Genomic DNA, 21,685 nt, shown 5'->3' with positions numbered 1-21,685 from the left:
GAATACAAATAAACCAACAACACTGTGTTGTGAAAACGACCCCATCGAGGGGGAAAGGGGATTATTAGACACAGATGTCAGAAACAGATACTGGTTCATGGCGCGAGAGCGGCCCATTAGCTGAACGGCTGCTCTGCAGGGTTAGGACTGGGGGGGGGGGGGACATGCAGGGGACACGTTTGGCACCGCAGGTTTGCAGAATGGAAAGTCAGACACCCTTAAACACCCAAATGGAGGACTGGGGGTGTACCATTTAAATGGACTTACCGGTCTCTGAATATCATCTAAGACCATCTAAATGCACAAAGCACAGCACCGGTGTGGAAAATGCAAATCGTTTGACCGCTGGGAGTTTGGAGGAAATAGCTGCTCGCCGTAATGACCCACGATCCAAATGTATTAAAACAGCCATTAAAGGCAAACTACAATGTAAAACAAAGTCACACATACCGTATCAACCACGTAAAGCCCAGTCCACATTTGTCAACATGCAGCACTCTCTGCCTTCTGTAAAAACGTCGTCTTTTGCACGCGGCCAAGAGGCGAACGTCGCGCTTAATCCAATGGCAATGAATCGGAGACCGACTCAGCGGACACGGTGACATCACCCGGGGAGACCCTGGGATGTAGGTACAGTTTCTGGTTGTTAGCCGTTGGCACCAAAGTGAAACGGAGCTCAGTCGGATGGAAAGGCTCAAACAGGGGCTAAGGTTGTATGACAACCTGCCCACAATCCACCGGGGCCCTCATCTCAACAGACTGGGATTTTTTTTTTCCTTTTTTCTAGCAGGAAACTTCCCTCATTCTAATCCTCGTATTGAATTTATAAAGCCCACTAAAGTTTTACATGCCAGTGCCGTAAAAACGTATTACATTAAAATGGAGCCCGTGCACAATCTGGCCACTTGGAATTTGGCTCTCGGAAATTAATGGCCGAGGAACCTCGGAGAGAGGGGGGATGGAGAGAAAAAAAATGACATACTGCTTGCGAAATACGAGTAAAAGATGTTTCACAAATGACAGCCCTCGGTTCTTTATGAGGAGCTCCGTGCAGGAGCAGACTGTCTGCACCGACTCGATTACAATCAGCATGCTAACATCTGACACGCTAACATGCTAACATTTGAGTCCCCGTGATCCTGTAATAATATGCCATCCCGTTCACCAATTTGGATTTATTTTGTTTTCCCTTCGCTATGTCACTGCCCTTTTTCGCTGCTTTCCCGACCTCCGTTTCGAACGGCAACACATTTCCTTCAAACTTCCCCAGTCTGCAGATGACGCGCCGCGGAGCCAGATGTTGTCTCTTGATGACATCACAGAATTAAAGCCCCGCTTCTGCGGTCGGTAAATGTTTATGGATATTGACTGAACCGTCTGCAGAAATACACACGATATCTTTTTTTGGGGGGGGGGTGCAGCCTTTTTGCCGTAGCAATGCAAGGGCAGGGTTTTAAAAACGCTCCTATCACTACGGATACGTCTGGCTGTCCACACGACGGGCCTCCGTGCTAACAGGGTCGTAAATAACGGCACACGTCTCGCCAAGACTTAGCCTAAAATGTCCCTTTAACGCTGTTTCAATCAGCAGTGGAAAGCACAACATTAATTCCTTATGGGCCTATACCCTATTACTTACAGTCCTGCTTTTTTGCCGCCGGGCCTGTGCGACTCTGGTAAGAGGTTTCTCCGAATACGAGGAGGCCATAAAACACGGGCATGTATTCGGGGATCTCGGAAACCCGCGCTCGGGTAGAACGAAGTATCTTCTGGGTAAAGGCTGCGTGTTTGCTAGGATTTTGTTTTGCTGAGCTCATAATTCAAGACAGACATGACGGCTGAGCCAAGAAGACTTCACCCGGGCTTTTAAGAGCCCACTGAAAAATGCTGCACCGCTGCGCTGTGGACGGCGGTTCGGAGAGGTGACTCGCAGTGTTTAGAGACGGGGGTCGGGGCATGTTGGCTTTGACTTAACGGCGGTATCCTTACGACAGGCTGTTGAACGCCGTGGCGTGACTGTTGACCAGCGCGGGACGTGTGGGGCGCGCAGTGGGCGAGGTTTTGGACTGGGATTTGAAGGTATAGCATGTTCTGTCTGACGTGATGTGACTGAATGCTAATCGTGCCCATCTGCTGGTATGAATTACACACGCCGTGCGACGGCACACGCGTTGCATCCCGATCCGCCTCGGTGTGTCCGTCCACTGGGTGTGCGGTGGATTGGAGTCGCAGTTTGTTGCGCCGTAAGCCGCCGTTACCGTTGCCGTCATCCGGTGACGCGTCATCGGAAAAGGCGTGACGGTTACCGGGCCCTCGTCTCTGTGGGTCAGCACACGTGTCGGTCCGGCGTATGCGTGTGTGTAGAGAAAGAATGACAAGTATGCCGAGGTGAAAATCCCAAATGGCCCGAGGTGTTTTTGTGTTTTTGTTTGCCGGCGGTACCGCGGCGGATACGGCGCGCGTGTGTTGGTGCGGATCCTCGACCCGTCTTTTTCTTTTTGGTATCCCGCTATCTGTCCGTCTACAGGGGTTAAAACTCTGCCACCCCACGGCTGACTGGGCTTCCAGGGCAGCAGGAGGACCACCTAGTGTGAGAGTGAGCGCATGGAGCCCCCTTTTGAGGCAGCCGAGCGGGGTAGTCTGGGAATGATTAATGGGCCAGCAGAATGACACGCTCCACGGCTCCGCTACAGACCCCCAGCCAGCTCCCCTGCTGTGCTGCCACCCGACACAGCCAGCTCAGTGACATTACCGCTTCTGCTCTCCACCACACATTGCGTGCACGCGCACACACGTGCACACACGTGCACGCACACACACACACACGCACACGTATAAAAACAGGGGAGACAGCAGCACACTCCTCCAGTGTCACTTAGCCCACTTACCCCCGGAGCCCCTCTCCCCCCTGCACATTAAGAAACTCTGCAGTGAAGGCAGAACTAAGTTGCACTGGCTGGTGCCATCCTCCCCGCTGTGCTGTCGACACAGGGGTCTTTTTAGCAAAAGACAAAAGACAACAAATGACAACAGGCTCCATTATCGTTGAATAGGACCCTAATCCTCATTAGAACCCCACTCCAGCCCGCCGCGGGACTTCCCCGCGCCTTTCTGTGTTTCGCAAGAGCCCCTTTATCCCCAGTTTTCGGAGACCATATTTTCTGCGCAATGTACGCTTCCGTTGGCTCACAATGGTTTAATTGTGCGATCGCAATTTGAGCAATGCGAGTTCTTACTTTGTTGCTTTCTCGGAGTCGCCGCTGCGGCTTAAGTGTGATGCATGATGGTCTCATACGCTCACACAGCAGAATGAAACCCCTTGCTGCTAATCGCACGACCTCGTAATTTTTTTTTTGACCAAACACACACACACACACATACCCATGCATGCACACACACACACACACACACACAAATATATATGAAAATACAATTTAACGACCCATTTCCTGCTCCCATTAAGAAGCACTTATCTCCAGAACCCTTTAGAACAAACAAACTTAAAACATGATACGCCTGTCGAGATAAGGAAATGGAGTTGCTGGTTCCCGTTCATATTTATTTTTCCAGATAACTCGTGCTCGGGCCTCTCCAAGGGTCTGTAATGCTGTAATGGATTTTCGACATCCCCCCGTGTTCTGGTTCCATCTCCCGCATACCCCCGGTGACCGATCCTTCTCCGGGAGAGAGAATGAGGAACCACTTATTGGATTTGAGGGGATATCCAGCAGCATAGATAGAGGAGACGAGAGCGCGCTAGCTACCAGACCCCCGGTCCCTAAACAACTATAAATATCCCTGGGTTCCACATCTGCTACTCGGAGGAAAAACCTGGGGATTCATCAATTGCAATCCTCCCTCTGCACTTGCATGTGCCCTTGTGTTGTGTGTTGTGTGTGTGTGTGTGTGTGTGTGTGTGTGTGTGTGTGTGTGTGTGTGTGTGTGTGTATGGGTGATGGAAGCAAATCTCTCGCTCAGACCAGGAGCATGGAAAGGTCCACAGTCGGAGGATTAAGCGGCCTCCCGGTCTTCCATAACTCTTCCACTCCGAGAGCGAATGGAGGCACGCTAGACTCCCTGTTCCCATCCTGTTCTCTTCTTCGGCGCTGGTCACCAGCACCGCCGCCGCCGCGGAGTACCGGGGTCACTGCTCCTTCGCACACTCGCACCAAATACTGAGAAGTGGCCTCCTTCCTCCTTCCTTTCCTCCTTCGACCGTGCCCCGAGGCATAAATCTTCCTCCCCGCTCCGCTTCCGTCTCGCGTTGTCCCGGGGGCGACCACTCTTGAGAAGAGGTGCATTTGGTGGTACGCGTACTGTATGTGCGTGGGTCTGCGGTGCCGTGCTTGAGCGTTTCAGCGGTGGCGATCGCTCCTTCGCAGCTTTATTACTCACGCCATGTGGTTTATTTACAGAGATGGTGAGACCCGGGACAGTACGGCGGAGCAGCTGTATCTGGTTTCCACTCAGGCGGTCAGCTGGGAAATGGAATGAGCTCACGGCACCGAGTCCAAATAACAAACAATGACCCCCGAGCCCATGTCGGATTACACTGTGATGTCACATTGCCAGTGGAGCCCGAGCCCCGCAGTGCAAGATTTTTTTGCTCCACGCCGAGGAGTGATGAAAAGACAACGGACCTGCAGCCCCGAGCAGCAGGCGCTCCACGCGGACTAACATTACGGCAACCGCTGACAAATTTTATCACATTTATTTATGAGGAGCTTAAATAGACATTATGGCGCTAAGACGCATGGCAGTAAAATGAATTAGCCAGAATCAAGGTGTTCTGGTCACATCACTTATACAGCACGTTATGTCTGTTCGTCAGACGGGAGGAGAAATGACCTCTCGATTAGAAATCAACGCGACTTCAAAATATCAAAATCAAATAGAAAAAAAAATATTTTCAAAAAAATCCAATTTCAGGTGAACCTGTGACTTGCAGTCGTGCAGGTTAAATTTACAATTAAAATGTCGTTATGCTTCTATCCAGCCATCCGTTACCCGCACCGCTTATCCTGCTCTCAGGGTTGCGGGGATGCTGGAGCCTATCCCAGCAGTCAATGGGCGGCAGGCGGGGAGACACCCCCCCCACACACACACACATTCATACCTAGGGACATTTTAGTACGGTCGATTCACCTGACCTACATGTCTTTGGACTGTGGGAGGAAACCGGAGCCCCCGGAGGAAACCCACGCAGACACGGGGAGAACATGCAAACTCCACACAGAGGATGACACCCCCAAGGTTGGACTACCCCGGGGCTCGAACCCAGGACCGTCTTGCCGTGAGGCCAAAAGAATTTGTTCCTCATTCTGACCGCCCTGACGTATCTCAGCCTTGTAAAGCTACCCAAACGGCACCCATCCACAGTGTTTTTTTGGACACCGGAGGCTACGAGGCAAGGATAACCACGCAGAGAGAGAGAGAAAAAAAACCTGCCTGTCGGTGGACATTATTTTTCATGCCATGTTTCATGAAGTATTATGCGCAGGGCCACAGAAGAGAGGTGTTGAAGGGCAATTTAACTGCTCATTAATACTGTTTTTGACGGTTCAACGGGTTCCCTTCCAACACGGCCAGCAGTTGGCGTGTTTCAGGAAGAGCCAAGCCTTTTCCTCCCCAGCCCAAGTCCACGTCCTGGATGCCACCTAGCAACCAGAACAAACTTAAGGGACAAAAGTGGAAGAAGTGTAAGAAAACACTCACAATGACCTCTCAATGTTTCCACAAAAACAATCGTTAACCATTAATTTCCTAAGGGTTTTTTTTTTCTCTTCCTACACACACACAACGTAACCACACAGCTCCCAGCTTGTGTCCCCCTTTTCCTCTTTTTTTCTGAGACGAGCGAGGGCTCGGCTAACGTTTCCATTGTTGCGACACGTTGTAAGTTGTGCACCTGCGTCGATTTGTGTCACACACATCTAATATGAGCGACGGGTCGAGGGCTCGGCGAGGGCTGAGCCATATGTCATTTCAGAAACGACATCGTAATAATACACACGTGTGCAACGGTCACATCGCGAAGGACGCAGTGCAAGGCAAATGTAGCCCATTAGTCATGCAAGGCCAGAAGTCTCACTGCTTAATAGAAAACGAAAACAAGCAATTTCCACTCTTTGGACTGCTATTTTCTGGTGCATCGGACGAACGATCTGATTTAGTTGGACTGAATGACTTCCAGGGCAACTGCTTTATCCTCCCCCCTTTCGCTCCCCGATTGTATCCGGCCAATTACCCCACTCTTCCGAGCCGTCCCAGTCGCTTGCTCCGCCGCCTCTGCCGATCCGGGGAGGGCTGCAGACTACCACGTGCCTCTTCCGACGCACGTGGAGTCGCCAGCCGCTTCTTTTCACCTGACAGTGAGGAGTTTTGCCAGGGGGACGTAGCACGTGGGAGGATCACGGACCGACCAGAGGAGGCGCTAGTGCAGCGACCAGCACACATACCCGCGTCCGGCTTCCCACCCGCAGACACGGCCAGTTGTGTCTGTAGGGTCGCCCGACCAAGCCGGAGGTAACACGGGGATTCGAACCGGCGATCCCCATGCTGGTAGGCAACGGAATAGACCGCTACGCTACCCGGACACCCCCAACTGCTTTATTGCTCCCTCTAAAACCACCTTAACCATTGCTGGAGTCATTGCTTAAGTCTTTGCAAATTGAGCTTTGGAAGTTAAACGGTGCGTATATGTGGTGAAATTATGCTCCTCCTTTTTATCAGCATTGCAGTACATATCACCAAAAAACATAAATACTGCAATGTTAAACCCCCCCCCCCCCCATGTCATTCAGCCCTAGACTCGACGGATGTTCTTGTGTCTACAGATGGTGATGTGATTAAGACCCGGGCCCCTTGAGCTACATGTTGGCTGCCCCCACAGACCCCTACCAAAACCCTCTCGTTTGTCTTTTCAGAGTCTCCGTCACTGCTCCAGACTTTCAAATGTATGAATAATGTACAAATGCTATGAGGCAACAGACTGTCCACAGTAGGAAATCAGAACGAGGCTGATAAACTAAGATGCACAGACAAACGGGATGGGGATGGTGGGGTTGAAGCGGTCCAAAAAGACATTTGCGTGATATTTTGACATGGGGGGGAGGTGGGGTGGTTGGTTATAAATAGGCGCTTGGAGAAAAGGGAAGAAAAGCACAATAAACATGTCACAAGAACGATGGATTGTCACACAGCGTTTATGATTTACAGCCCAGTGGCTCCCTGCTCTCTCCATCCGCTATTCCCTTAACCACAGGGGGGGGGGACCGGTGGTGGGCGCGCACGTGTTGGAGTGTTACAATAACCTCCACGAGCCGCAGGGAAGATTTTGAACTCCGATGTTGAACAAGCCCCACAGTAACTCGGCCCTGTGGAGACGTTTAGCACAGGTTTAGCCGTTTTATGTCCCCCGGCCTGGAGAGCGTCCCTTCTGACCACACGCTCGATTACACATGTGCCAGAAACCTGTTTATTTTCTTCACTCATGGTTTTAGCATCAGTGTTTAAGGTGTCACTCACGCCTGCAAAGACAAAGGCTTCCTTTTTTGGGGGGTGGGCTCTGTGCCCGTCGGTATGATAGACAATCTTGCAGCCTGTCTAGCACAACTAAAGCCATGCTTTTCTTCAGAAAGATCGCATTTGAGAAAAGCGCTGCATTTTTGAAAGAGGAGTGATGTAAGTAAGAGGTTTTGTAGAGATGCTCTCCTCTGTGAGAGAAGACTGGTATTCTCCACAATAAAAAGTACAACATGGACGTCCGGGTAGCGCAGTGGTCTATTCCATTGCCTATCAACACGGGGATCATCGGTTCGAATCCCCGTGTTACCTCCGGCTTGGTCGGGCGTCCCTACGGACACAATTGGCCATGTCTGCGGGAGGGAAGCCGGATATGAGTATGCATTGTGGTCGCTGCACTACCACCTCCTCTGGTCGGTCGGGCGCCTGTTCAGGGGGGAGGGGGGACTGGGGGGGGGTAGCGTGATCCTCCCACATGCTACGTCCCCCTGGTGAAACTCCTCACGGTCAGGTGAAAAGAAGCGGCTGGCGACTCCACATGTATCGGAGGAGGCATGTGGTAGTCTGCAGCCCTCCCCGGATCGGAAGAGGGGGCGGGGCAGTGACCGGGATGGCTCGGAAGAGTGGGGTGATTGGCCGGATGCAGTTTGGGGGGGAAAAGAGGGGAAAAAGAAGGAAAAATCCCCCCCCCCTCCAAAAAAAGCTGCCATATTGTGTATTTTTATCACCCGTTTGCCTGTGGTTACTATCTTATCATTGAGGACATTTACAAGAGAAACTGATGGTTGTCTAATCCTCATACCCACTGAAATATAATGGTCCATCTCGGCCCGCAGCAACCACCACAGAGCCCGCCGCACCTTATCTTTAGTCTGAATACAAACACCCATCTAACCCATTTGTCATGCCCACTAAACCTCTGTAAAGAATGGCCCTGATTCGACTAAAACAGCGTGAAGCCTGGATAATGTCCGTCCTGTCCTCTAAATCTCGAGGTGATGGTGTTTTGAGGCTGCTGTTGCTGGTGCCAGTGACTTCTGTAGCAGGGGCAGGTGTCTTCACCGCCCCAGGACAGTGTTTCTGGGTGACAAAACGGTTTTCTAAGACCGACAAGGGACGAATTGCGCGTTTACACGTGTCGGACACTACCGTCTGTTATGTGTGTTAAACTGAGCTGATGCAATTTTGGACTCGCGCCGTTTACGAAACCTACTCATGGAAACAAGCAGCTGCAAAGGTTTAGTAAGAAAATCTAACATCTTCTGTTTGTTTGAATTTAAACAAACAGGTTTTATATGAAACAGAGATTGACTCATCTAGGCATTACTTCTCCCGACATCCGCTCATAGTTGCACAAGTTCATGTCTACGTGTGTTCACACACACACTAAAGAGGAAATGCTCCTTAGAAAAAAACCAGTCAGACCGACCCCCCCCCACCTCCACCTCTCACCCCCGTCTCCTACTTCCCATTGACACCGCAGGATGCTCCTCCACCGGTAGGTCAAGTTTTGACCTTATTGGTAACTTCATAGTCCGGTAGCGTTATTCCACGTCGAGCTTATTTAGCAAACCGCGGAGTTGCTTTGTTAAATAAGCTCAAAATTCCCTTAAGTGCTGCATTTTAACGCACAGCCCAGTTGGCCCTGATCATTCATATGCAGCTTCCCCGGCGTGGGGACGGCAAAGAGGATCAGGCAGGGTGTTTGCACAGGAAGTGACTCATCCACGCCAGAGGCCTCGACAACAGGTTGGTTGTCACGGTTACCGAGACGGCTATTTGACTCCATCTCCCCTTGACATCTGGGTACAGATTTTGACCACTAAAGTACAATAAAGGCTCACTGTTACTTTCTTTTTCCTCTCTCTCTCTCTCTTTCGCTCTCTCTCTGCCCCCACCCGCCCTTTACTCCTGCCTGGACTGTTCCCAGTCCTGTAACAAGAGGATAAATGGGCTGAGATATGCTGCTCATTACGCATTATTATTCATGAGTCGGGGTGTGTTATCATTGGCACCGCTCGCCACCAGCCGTTTAGAGAAGGGAGTACATAACTGTGGTCATTACTGATTGCACAATTACACTGTTTTGCTTCTCCATAGTGTGAGGTCGATTTTTTTTCTTCATTGTATGTAAAAGGGGTCACGGTTTGGCTCAGTCCCTGTGGGTTCACGTTTGGTGGATGTGACAGGTTTCACTGTGCCGCCTATGAGACGCGCTGCATTGGCGAAGGTTCAGCTGAGTTTAAAATAAAGCAAGTTCAAATGCAGATGTTTGGTGCCACGTTGTGCAATATAATAACTGCAGTACAAGGTTATTGTTTTGGTGAACAAATCACAATTCATACAAATGCAAGAGCTGTGCATCGATTCACTGTACTCATACATGAGACGCGATGTCTCACTTAGTCTCCCCACTGGTAGCAGGTGGTCTTGGATGAGAGAGTGGCGTTGATGATGCGCAACTCTTCCTCACTTTAACCGTCGCGCAAGTCATCAGTCATCCATCACAGGATGACTAGATGGTCCTTGTCGCTGCGACGGACGGAGAACAATAACTCATACATATTGTTGACGTGGTCGGTACCATTTGAAAAGGCTCAGCAAAGACAGCACACACACAGCGGCAGATTGAAACCCGGCACCATGGAAGCCGATTAACTACTGGTCTTGTCAGAGTCACCGATCATTACTGTGCCCCACACAACGGTAGTATTAGCTAACGTTATATTACGTTAGCTAATGCTACCCTGTGTTAGCTAATGTTACATTGCATTACCTAATGTCGTCTACGGAGAGGTAGCCCGGAGTGCTACTTTGGTCGGGCTGACTTTGGGTGGCTGTTTTTGTTGAGGCGATGCAGTCCCCGTTTGCCAAGCAACCAAACTGTTTATGAGGAGTTACCCACACAAAAACGCAGGGAGGGCTGATTGCTCAGCTAATTGATCCCCACCAGAGATCAGAGCCACACTCGTAAAGAGCGAGAACGCCTCCCATGACATCATTACATGCCGCATAGTGAGACAAAGTAAGCAAGTCAAGGGGGAACGTATTCCCACGCAGAGAGAGAGCGAGACAGAGAGAGAGAGACTTGATATATTAACAGCAATGCCAGCAAAGTTTTTTGAAAAGCTGCAATATTATTGCAATCTGTAGGGGAATTCCCCATTCCCCGGGTCTCTAAAGGGCGGTCACAGTAAAGGGTCAGCTACAGAATAGTGCTCTGGAGTTGGTAGACATTCTGTGTTTATTTTTTAAATTTTTCATTTTTTTTTTTTTTAGCCTTGAACCGGCGTTGTCAGATCAGTGTGTATTCTCTCTAGCCAGCAAAAAAAAAAAAAAAAAAATCCCAGCCACCAGTAACACACCCAGAATAAAAAGCGAATACATCTCGTGCGGGGGATTATTCCTTGTCCATTCATTGTAAGCTTATGAGTGGACAGGTGCCCTGTCTGTCATCGAGTATAAAGTGTTTACATTTGCAGATGACATTGCCATTTCGTTATTGGTACTGTACAAGTCAATGTTTGACTTGGCGAAATGAGGCTGGTGTTTTACTGCAGCTCGTCTCGCCTTTGTTGTGATTACAGGAATGTGACGGCATGCGTTAAGATGTGTTGACTGTCTGTTCTATTTGGAAAATGTCAAGTCAATTTTAGCCCAATTACACCCCAATATCTCAAATTACAGATTTGCCTCAGGGGGCTTTACAACAATACAACATCCTGTCCTTAGATCCTTGCATCGGATAAGGAACAACTCCCTAAAATAACCTTTAACAGGGAGAAAAAAATAGGAAGAAATCTCAGGGAGAGCAACAGAGGGATCTCGGATGTTGTGTGTACAGAATAAAACACAATTTACAGAACACAACACTGAAAGAGGATAACAGAATAATATTGGAATTATAAGATAGATGAAGAATATGATGAGAAGGATGCCAAGCAGTGTCCAGATGCTGCCAGAACAGCCCAGGACCTGAGCCACGTGACTGTCAGGTCGCCATGGAGACCTGACAGGACTGACTCCACATGCACACAGGGGAGACTCAAATCACACCATTTACACACACGGGAGGAGACAAGAAAAGACACTAGTCACACATCAGAGAGAAGGACACAACACTGAAACAGGATAACAAAATTATATGGATTTATAAGATGTATAAAGAATGTGATAAGGAGGATGCCAAGCAGTGTCCAGGTGGCGACCACTGTCACCATGGAGACCTGGGAGGACAGACTACACGTGCACAATGGGGAGACGAGACTGACATCACACCATTCACATACTACATGGGAGAAGAGAAAGGAGAAGACATCATTCAGAGAGACAGAAAAGACACGTGAGAGAAGAGAACAGTTTGCAATAGCCAATAATCTATAATCTATAATCTCGTCGGCAGAACGACAGAAACCGACCCGCCATGCAGTACAGGTTGTGAAGCACTCAATTTAAAGGCAACTAATTTTAGTATAGGCAAAAAGATGAGTTTTAAGTTTGGATTGAAAGGACTCTACTATAGTCAGAGCTGCAGCACAGACTTTTAGGATCTTCCATTTCCACTTGAGGCTGTTTGGGTTATAGTAACCCTCTTGATGTTTCCACGAAGCCTGGCCTCTGGCATCTGACATACGGCAAGAAACCACAGATAAGATCAGCATTTACCCTTCCTAAAGCACGTAAGATAAAAATGGACAAAACAAATTGACCGATGGATTCCCCCACTGACTTAAGTGCGTGCTCAGGCCTGGGCCAAGTGGAAAAAGTAAGATGGGTTCAGATAGCCTTTCATCATCGAGCAACCCAGTTCATTAGCTCAGCTTATCCCTTTTCATCTCTTATCTGGTCTCGGGGCACAAAGTGCGCTCTTATGTGGTTTGGCAGGTCCTCAGAGGCGAAAGGTGAGCCGAGTGACGGGTCATTATGTTTCGGTGCGCACTATCGTGGTCATGGAGTAGACGGAAGTCCCCATATGGAATAGAGGTGTTTCCGTCCTACCGGCTGTGATGGCCACATTGGAGAGATAGTGTCTCTCCTGACACCGTCGGACTGACAGAGTTTAACTGCTGTTTGTCTCTGCCCTCGGTCAGTTTTACTGAAGTGGCTGGCGCTCCTCAAGAGTAGACGACTGCTTTCAACTCTCCAGGGTGAAAACTCTGTACAATAAAATGGCCTCATCAAGCAGTGCAACCTTACTCTTAAAAGACCCCAACCAGCCAAAATCAAGGATTAAACGTTCTAAGGCAAAGTAGCTAATTAAAGTATGGCCAAACACAAACATATATGCACTACAAACAACACATTTTGTACAAAATGTGTTGTTTTGGTAGAAAATGCCAATTCTAAGTGAAATAGTATGCAACCTGGGCGGCACGGTGGCACAGTGGTTATCCTGAGAGCAGGATAAGCGGTTTAGATAATGGATGGATGGATGGATGGGTATGCGACCTATCTGTACCGTGACCAGGCAGTTGGGGCGTGAATGTTTTTTGCACGTTCGACTCTGAGGCTGAGGGGAGAATCTCCACAGACATTTTGGAAGAAACCACTACCTAACTTTAACCCTAAACCTAACCAGCACCTAACCTTAACCAGTACCTGTCTTAATGCATGCTCGATAATCCAGGTAAGGAAAACCCAGATGAACTGACTCAACTTTTTGGGGATAACCAGTACCTAACCTTAACCCTTAACTTAACCAGTACCAAACCTTAACCCTAAATGTGAACACTGTAACCGTAGTCGCCTTTGCCACTGTGCAAAAAAAAAAAAAAAAAATCAACTTATGCATGATTGCATTGCATGATATTTTCAAACCGTGTTATGTGCACGCCGCTTGCTGAGAAGGTGAATCGGCAGTCTACTTGTGGCATGAAAAGCGGGTGGCACGTGGGTGTCCGGGTGGTGTGGCGGTCTATTCCGTTGCCTACCAACACGAGGATCGCCGTTCGAATCCCCATGTTACCTCCGGTTTGGTCGGGGATCCCAACAGACACAATTGGCTGTGTCTGCGGGTGGGAAGCCGGATGTGGGTATGTGTCCTGGTCGCTGCACTAGAACCTCCTCTGGTCAGTCGGGGCAACTGTTCGGGGGGGGGGACTGGGGGAAATAGCATGATCCTCCCACGCGCTACGTCCCCCTGGTGAAACTCCTCACTGTCAGGTGAAAAGAAGTGGCTGGCGACTCCACACGTATTGGAGGAGACATGTGGTAGTCTGCAGCCCTCCTCGGATCGGCAGAAGGGGTGGCGCAATGACCGGGACAGCTCAGAAGAGTGGGGTAATTGGCCAAATACAATGGGGGGGGGGGGGAGAGAGAGAGAGAGAGAGAGAGAGAGAGAGAGAGAGAGAAATAAAAGCGGGTGAAACAAGGGGAAATTGGCCCTTGCATGGGGTTTTAAAGTTACTGTATAGATGAATGTGCAATTTCTAATAAGTCCCCTAATGACCCTTCATGAAGGTCAGTACCAATTCAGTTCTCACATCAGACCTGCTCAGCGGGGAGACAGGTGCAGCTGCGACCATTGATAAATCCAATTTATCTCTGGGCTATTTCGCAGCGTCCTGCTAAAACGTTAGCCTGCCTCCAATGTGCATCTCATTAAAACAATCATGCTAACTCCGCCGTGATTTAAAGCTTTGTCATCTCTGTTTTGACTTAATCAGACTAAAGAGGTCTTTAAATAGTCTCAGACTGGCCGCACGGTTTTGATCTTTTATTTGTTGATGTCATACCAAGGTGACAGGGTTGCTCGCCATAAAACTATACGCGGAGTCCGTTGCGTAGACCAGCGCCGTTCTGAGGGCGACGTCTCCCGATAACAACCACGGGTTGTACTTTTATGTTATTTTTTTTGACCGTATATATTTCTTGCCTTGGATGGAAGCATCAAAAGCATTCCACGATCTTGTTAAAAGATTCATCATCTGGAGAGCTCATTCCAGAAGCCCTTTGTTGTTTTTCTCTACCTCATCAAAATCACAGCTGTCCCAGCAATGTGCAATCGAAATATTTATTGTTGGAAAGCGTTGGCTGTGTCTATCATGAGCAGGCCTGGGAGCAGTGCAGGGGGACTGAACGTACGCGACTGATCCATAGAAAAACTCTTGGCTCTGGCTTTTAAGGGCCCTTACATTTTACTAAGTCAAATACGCCTAATCGGAAAAATGCCGTGAGAACCGTTTCGACTTAAGTGCAACCTCAAAGCAGGCACTGCGTTTGACGTTGCCGTTGCCTGGCGCCAAATATGGAATATTTTCTATATAAAAACTTTATTTATGACGGTCACGTGTTTTACAAAAAAAAAAAGAAAAAAAAAAGACTCCCAGGAGGAATTGTTTACTAGTTCCAGCATCTATTATGAGGATATACTGTGTCATTCAGTGCTGTGCCCTATGATCTGTGCTGTGAACTGGTGAAAGTCAGTGATTACTGGGGACGTCCGCGTGGCGTGGCGGTCTATCTCATTGCCTACCAACACAGGGGATCGCCGGTTTGAACCCCCTGTGTTACCTCCGGCTTGGTCGGGCGTCCTTACAGACACAAGTGGCCATGTCTGCGGGTGGGAAGCCGGATGGGGGTATGTGTCCTGGTCGCTGCACTAGCGCCTCTTCCGGTCGGTCGGGGAGCCTGTTCGGGGGGGGGGAACTGGGGGGAATAGCGTGATCCTCCCACACGCTACGTCCCCCTGGCAGAACTCCTCACTGTCAGGTGAAAAGAAGCAGCTGGCGACTCCACATGTATCTGCAGCCCTCCCCGGATGGGCAGAGAGGGTGGAGCAGCGATCGGGGAGGCTCGGAAGAGTGGGGTAATTGGCCGCATACAACTGGGGAGAAAAAGGGGGGTGGGGGGGGGGAGCGACGTCCTCCAAGCGGGCCGTCAAGATGAAGCGTAACCCCTGCCTTGTTTGTCACCTCATTAAGAACACATTTGCCATCACTAGTCTGACGCAAAAGCAGCATTTCATGTCTTTATGCATCGACGCTCCGCTGCAGCGCAGATTTTGATTGGAAATCAAAGGTACGCGAGCACTTCATGAATATTAATGAGCACTCATGACACATCTGAAGCACCCACACACACTCCACGGGTTTTATGCAAGCATCCCTGCGGCAAGTTTAATCAAGATATTTTTTTTTTGTGTTTCTGATTTGAATTTAACAAGTGTACTGCCGCACTGTGGGAAAAAAAAGCTTGGATTAAACACACTGCATATCAACAAACGCATAACACCATTTGTTAATGTCAGAATGTTTTTTTTTATTTTTCCCTTTTTTCTCCCCAATTGTACTTGGCCAATTATCCTATTTTCCAAGCCTTCCCAGTCGCTGCTGATCCGGGGAGGGCTGCAGGCTACCACATGCCTCCTCCGATACATGCGGAGTCGCCAGCCGCTTCTTTTCACCTGACAGTGAAGAGTTTCACCAGGGGGACGTAGCGCGTGGGAGGATCACGCTATCCCCCCCCCCCGGAAGTCACCCCAACCGACCAGAGGAGGCGCTAGTGCAGCGACCAGGACACATACCCACATCCGGCTTCCCGCCCGCAGACACGGCCAACTGTGTCTGTAGCGACGCCCGACCGAGTCGGAGGCAACACGGGGATTCGAACCGGCGATCCCCGTGTCGGTAGGCAACGAAATAGACCCGTTACGCTACCCGGACGCCCGCGCCAGAGTGTTTTTAACCTTTCGCCGTGTTAACTTGTACCACAGACATGTAAAGCGAGGGAGGCGATCGTTATCTTTGGGCAGGTGCGAGCGTGTCGGCGTACGTGCACGCGCCGCGTCCACCTCCGTTTGTCTACGCAATCGGAAATATCAAACCGCTAAACCAACTGTTGTCGTGAAAACGCGGCAGCGTAATCTCTTGAGGGCGCCGATGTTGTCTTTTCCCTCGGATCGCTGGCTGGAAAGGGATGAAAACTCTTGTTTGATTTGGCATACGTCATCCGCTCGTGATAGGGGCCACCGTCGCTACAGGCTCGCTCTTAGTGAGAGAGTAATTGATCCTGGGTAAACAAGTCGTCGAGCCGGCATTCCGCTCTACTCCATCCTGAACAAGCACAACATTCTTCTCAATTCACATCACATACTCTGTCCAAAGTCTAGAAATAAGGCTTTGTACAGTCTCTCTCTCTCTCACAGACACACACACACGCACACGTAAATGCACACGTGCAAACAGCATGTTTTGTTAAACATCAGACACCCGTTGACAGGGTTGGTATGTCGCCGCCGCTTGCAGGACTGAGTCAGTGCAAACATCCATAACCAAATTTCACCGGAGTGCGCGCACAGACTTCTGATTGTCTCTGAAGTGTGCTCTCCTTCTCTAGACAGCGCGAAAAACCGCCTCCGCCAAACCGTGGGACGACTCATTTCCGTCCGGAGAGCGTACACCCACCGCTGCTTCCTTTCAGCGAGCCTGATAGATGGCACTCGAGCATAAATAGACTGGAATAGCTCAACCCAGAGCAGGCCCTTTTTAAATGACAACGCCAGCGCAGGCTGGAAAGATTACTTGCCACAGCGCCCTGTCTGTCCTGCAAATGTGAACGTTCCCATTTACCGCTCCTTTGATATTCCATCGCTTCAGCTCCACACCGAGACACAAAAATTCAGCTGAAGCTGAAGCCTGAAATTAAGTTAAAATACGAGCACGGCTATGAAAGTGTTTGTTTGTTTGCTTGGGAACAAAATAAATGTGCAAAATTTGTGTCCCAATTTGCGGCCGTGTCCAAGGACGAGTGTGCATGTGTTCGATGTGTGGTGTTGCGAATGCTTGACAGATGCTCCGGGGGACATTTTGAGCCTCCGTCTCCAAAGCTGAGCTTATCAGCTCTTGGGGCTTTTGGCGCTGCCGGGACAATTAATGCGGCGACCGGACAAGGAGACCGGGAGACGTGTGGATGAGATAGCACAGCGCTTGTTAGAAGGGCCTGGAGACAGCATGGGAGATAGTGCTCATTCATCACACGGCGCTCGCTCACACACATGCTACAGAACATGCACACGCTGCAGCCGGAAAGACAGAGCAAAAAGCCTGCATCTCTTTTTCTCTCTTGCCCCGAATTGGTTTTGAGGCATCGTTATATTCTTTGAAGGGACTCCGGCAGGGCCACAGAGCATGCATCTGTTTCCAAATGATGGGGGAGATGAAAGTACCGTACCAGGATACATGGCATTCCTTGGCTCGAAAAAAGAAACCTAACTTCCCATCGGTGTAAAAAAGCCCTGTTGCACTTTTCCTCACACTTTCTTTAAGGAGAGATAACATCTGGGATAAGAGGGCGGTAAAGAGTGAGCGGGAAATGGGGTGGGGTGGTGTGTGTGTGTGTGTGTGTCCTTTAAAGCTTCTTGGGTCTGGAGTGGTGTGTGTTGGCTCAGCCCTAGGGTGGGAAGTGTGGGAGATAAGCCCATGACAGCTGCCAAACACCTCTGTGTGTGTGTGTGTGTGTGTGTGTGTGTGTGTGTGTGTGTGTGTGTGTGTGTGTGTGTGTGTGTGCGTCCATCCCTAAGCCCCCATTCAGAAGGAGTGTTTCTGAATCCCACTCAGACCTGGTTCAGAATGGCAGGTGTGAGCTAGTTTGCAGGCAATTCCACCAGACTGCCGGTGAAGCGGCAGCATATGCGGCGGTCTTATCACTCAATCCTCGCTTTGACGGCTTTGTTGGTGAGATTAGCGATACGTGACAAACGATGAGGGCTCCTCCTGTTGCCTCACATGAGCGGTATGTGTCTGGTTTATCTTGGCGATGAAAACTCGTGATCTAACACTACCTGCAGCGACTCCGACTGCGACGACACAATGCCCCGAGTTAATTCGAAACTCGAGAGATATGAACTTCCGGGCCAGTATTAAACTGAGAAAATGGCTATGATAATAAATCATAGGACGCACCAGGCCCCTACGGTCTCTCAGATGTGTGGGAGAGCGGAAGAAAGTCTTCCTGTCTTACGTCACTGCGGGGTCAGAGGTTAAATTCATAAGCAGGTGGTGGAGCGAGGGGAAGCGTGAAGCAGACCATTTCTTTTAGGGGCTCCATACTCCCAGGGCAGAGCAGGCCATATGTTTAAATAACCCATCACCTCTGAATGACGACCTCGTTCCAGAAAAACTGAAACTTAGTAATGTCATTAAACTAAACGCGTTCTTTCTCAGGCTCCTCGCTGTAGTGGCTTTTTGGCCCCCCTGCTACAATTTTGACATGATACGTTGCTGAGATCTTACTTTTATAAGGTAATCCCAGAACCCAGACCCTAAATCATCTGACGACTGATAACCATGTAGCTCTGGGGACAACGGCCAATATTTCGGGGCCTCCGGTGTAGCTGCTGGCTTCCGTTTCCTATGATGACTTCCTGTTCCGTGCGCCCGCCATTGTTTACAGTCGGACTAGCAGCTTGAGACGCGAGAGTGGCGTTGGGAGTTGAGAGACGACGTCTACAACCGGGTCGTTCCACACTTAGTCTAACGTTTCTCCCCACAACGCACAAACGTCGATGCTTTTTGTGGGTGGTGTGGGTCCAGGCGACATTTCGGCCAATGCGTTCCACCGCTTCCGCGCCCCACGCAGACTGTTACCGACACGCAACCAAAGCACATCCCTGTAGAACTCACCGCCTACTCAAACGTGACAGGTCGATACCGCTCGGACTAAAACGGAAACCAGAATGCCTCCGATACCAAAATCTTGATCTTGTCACCATGATTTAAAACTGGCTAAATCGGGGGTCGTCATTTCATGTAATTTATTCCCTCTTCCACTAAAGGACATGTGATTTAAATGAGCCTCACAATGTCAATGCAACCTGGAAAGTGTGAAGGATTAAAGTGGCGATGCTGTTGTCTTAATACCTTAAGAAAAAGGAGGAAACGGGCGTCTGGGTAGCATAGCGGTCTATTCCGCTGCCTACCCACACGGGGATCGCCAGCTTGAATCCCCGTGTTACCTCCGGCTTGGTCGGGCGTCCCTGCCGACACAACTGGCCGTGTCTGCAGGTGGAAAGCCGGATGTGGGTGTGTGTCCTGGTCGCTGCACTAGTGCCTCCTCTGGTCGGCTGGGGCGCCTGTACGGGGGTACTGGGGGGAATAGTGTGATCCTCCCACACGCTACCTCCCCCTGGGGAAACTCCTCACTGTCAGGTGAAAAGAAGCGGCTGGCAACTCCACATGTTTCAGAGGAGGCATGTGGTAGTCTGCAGCCCCCCCCGGATCGGCAGAGAGGGTGGAGCAGTGACCGGGACAGCTCGGAAGAGTGGGGTAGTTGGCTGGATACAATTAGGGATAAAAGGAGGGGGGGGCGGGAATCCAAAAAAAGAAAAGAAAAAGGAGGAAACAAACATGCTGAACTTACTTCTTTCTCTCTTACTTGTTCTGTCTCTTTTGTTTGTCCCTCTCTTTTTGTCCCCCCCCCCCCCTCTCTGTGGTTGCAGCTTGCCACTGTAACCTGCATGCTCGCCGCTGTCGTTTCAACATGGAGCTGTACAAGCTGTCCGGCCGGAGGAGCGGAGGAGTTTGTCTCAACTGTCGCCACAACACCGCAGGCCGCCATTGCCACTACTGCAAGGAGGGCTACTACAGGGACATGACCAAAGCCATCTCTCACAGAAGGGCCTGCAAAGGTAACACAGCTGCCATAAAGGTCTGGGACCTACGCACCAAAATGCAGCGCCGGTCCCCGGCTTGGGACCGGCTCTAAGAATGCACTGGCTTGTGCATCATCAGTAGTTGGGTTAAGTGCACCCAAATGTATTTGTTCTTAACTACTTAAAAGCTATTTTTTAGCACACATAGTGAGAAATTATAACACACTATGCTAAGTCCTACCGTGTACCGTGGACTACTTAATGCTCGAGAATTTCGAAAAGCTTTCAGGAAGTGTAGCGAGAAGCTCCCACCTGTTTTGGTGTCAGTGAACTGACCCGTGCAGTTCTCCAAACGATTTCAGGTCCTTTGTGGATCTCTGAGAAAGGCAAGCAAAACAAACAGGGCAGAGGTGTGAGCTGATCCGGCCAACAGGAGCAGAAACACAGCACAGATTGCCGTTTGTCTTCCAACCCTATTCACATTCCCCATACACACACACACTCACAAAAACATGTGCACACGCATGCCATGGACACAACAAACACACACATGTACAGGTGAAAAGCACATGAGTCCGATTTGCAACCAAGCTGCCGAGGATTAGTGTGCTGAACAGAAAGAAAAGCCCGGCTCTTTCTGTCTCCCAGCACATCGGCGATGCAAGACAGGCACAGAGGCCCTGGGCAAACAAACTCCCGTCAGTCATTTACTCTCATTCAAAAGACACCGACACCCACAAGAACTCACAGATGCATAAATGTTTGGTCTATAATCTGCATAATCTGTCTCTCTCTTGCTCTCTGTTTAGACACACACTTACACACACACACACACACACAAATACACAGGCAAAAATGTGCACACAACATAGCAGAGAACGATATGAATGCCTGAAATGTCCTTAATCATTTCTTGCAGACACACAGAAAGCCTTCACCGCAAGAACAGAGGAGATTTCTGCACCGACCCAAGCAGCCAAATACCTTATTTCATATTTTTATTCGATTTCATACGCAACAAGTCGTCCTACATTTCACAGAATTATTACAGGCGCACATCTTTTGAGGGTTTCCTTGGAGAAAAAAAAAAAGACGACGAGAGCGGCCAGCGATGGAGGGAAAGTCTGCCACCGAACTGAGTTAGGGATCCCTTATGCACCGTAAACCAATCACATTACGCTATGCCCTCATTCCTTTACAGCGGCGCTTAGTGTGTCCTGAGTATCCACTAAAAGACAAAAGCACTTAAAATCTTACTTCCACACACGTTCTTTGTGCACTCCTACACGCAGCTGCTAAACGAAGCGAGATAGTTTGATGCCACTGCGTAGATGCCTCCACATCCCGCTCTGCACAGTAAATACATATGAACGAGTCTGTACTGACGGCCATATTGCGGTCGTCAGCCACATCCGTTGCTGCGTCGTGATTGGTCCACGGTGTCCCCATCCTCCCCGTGCCCCGCTTTTTGGTGTACCGCTGACTATTAAGTCACAGGGATTGCGACATATATTACATTTCCTATGGCATGCCACGACGGACATCAGCCCTTAATCCTCCCGGACCCGTTCA

General features: G+C 49.7%; 1 protein-coding gene across 1 annotated transcript in view; it reads left to right on the top strand.

The window, feature by feature from the left end:
• ntn1b (netrin 1b) overlaps window positions 1–21,685 on the top strand; it is a 44,908-nt gene that overhangs the window by 1,423 nt on the left and 21,800 nt on the right. The window contains 1 exon segment of the mRNA XM_056288003.1: window positions 19,961–20,149. Coding sequence (XP_056143978.1) covers window positions 19,961–20,149 — 189 coding nt within the window.

This window comes from Lampris incognitus, chromosome 10 (assembly GCF_029633865.1).
Source record: "Lampris incognitus isolate fLamInc1 chromosome 10, fLamInc1.hap2, whole genome shotgun sequence".
In the NCBI taxonomy this organism is placed as follows: Eukaryota; Metazoa; Chordata; class Actinopteri; order Lampriformes; family Lampridae; genus Lampris; species Lampris incognitus.
The sequence above is the reverse complement of the archived record's forward strand: the minus strand, read 5'-3'. Positions and strand labels throughout refer to the sequence as shown.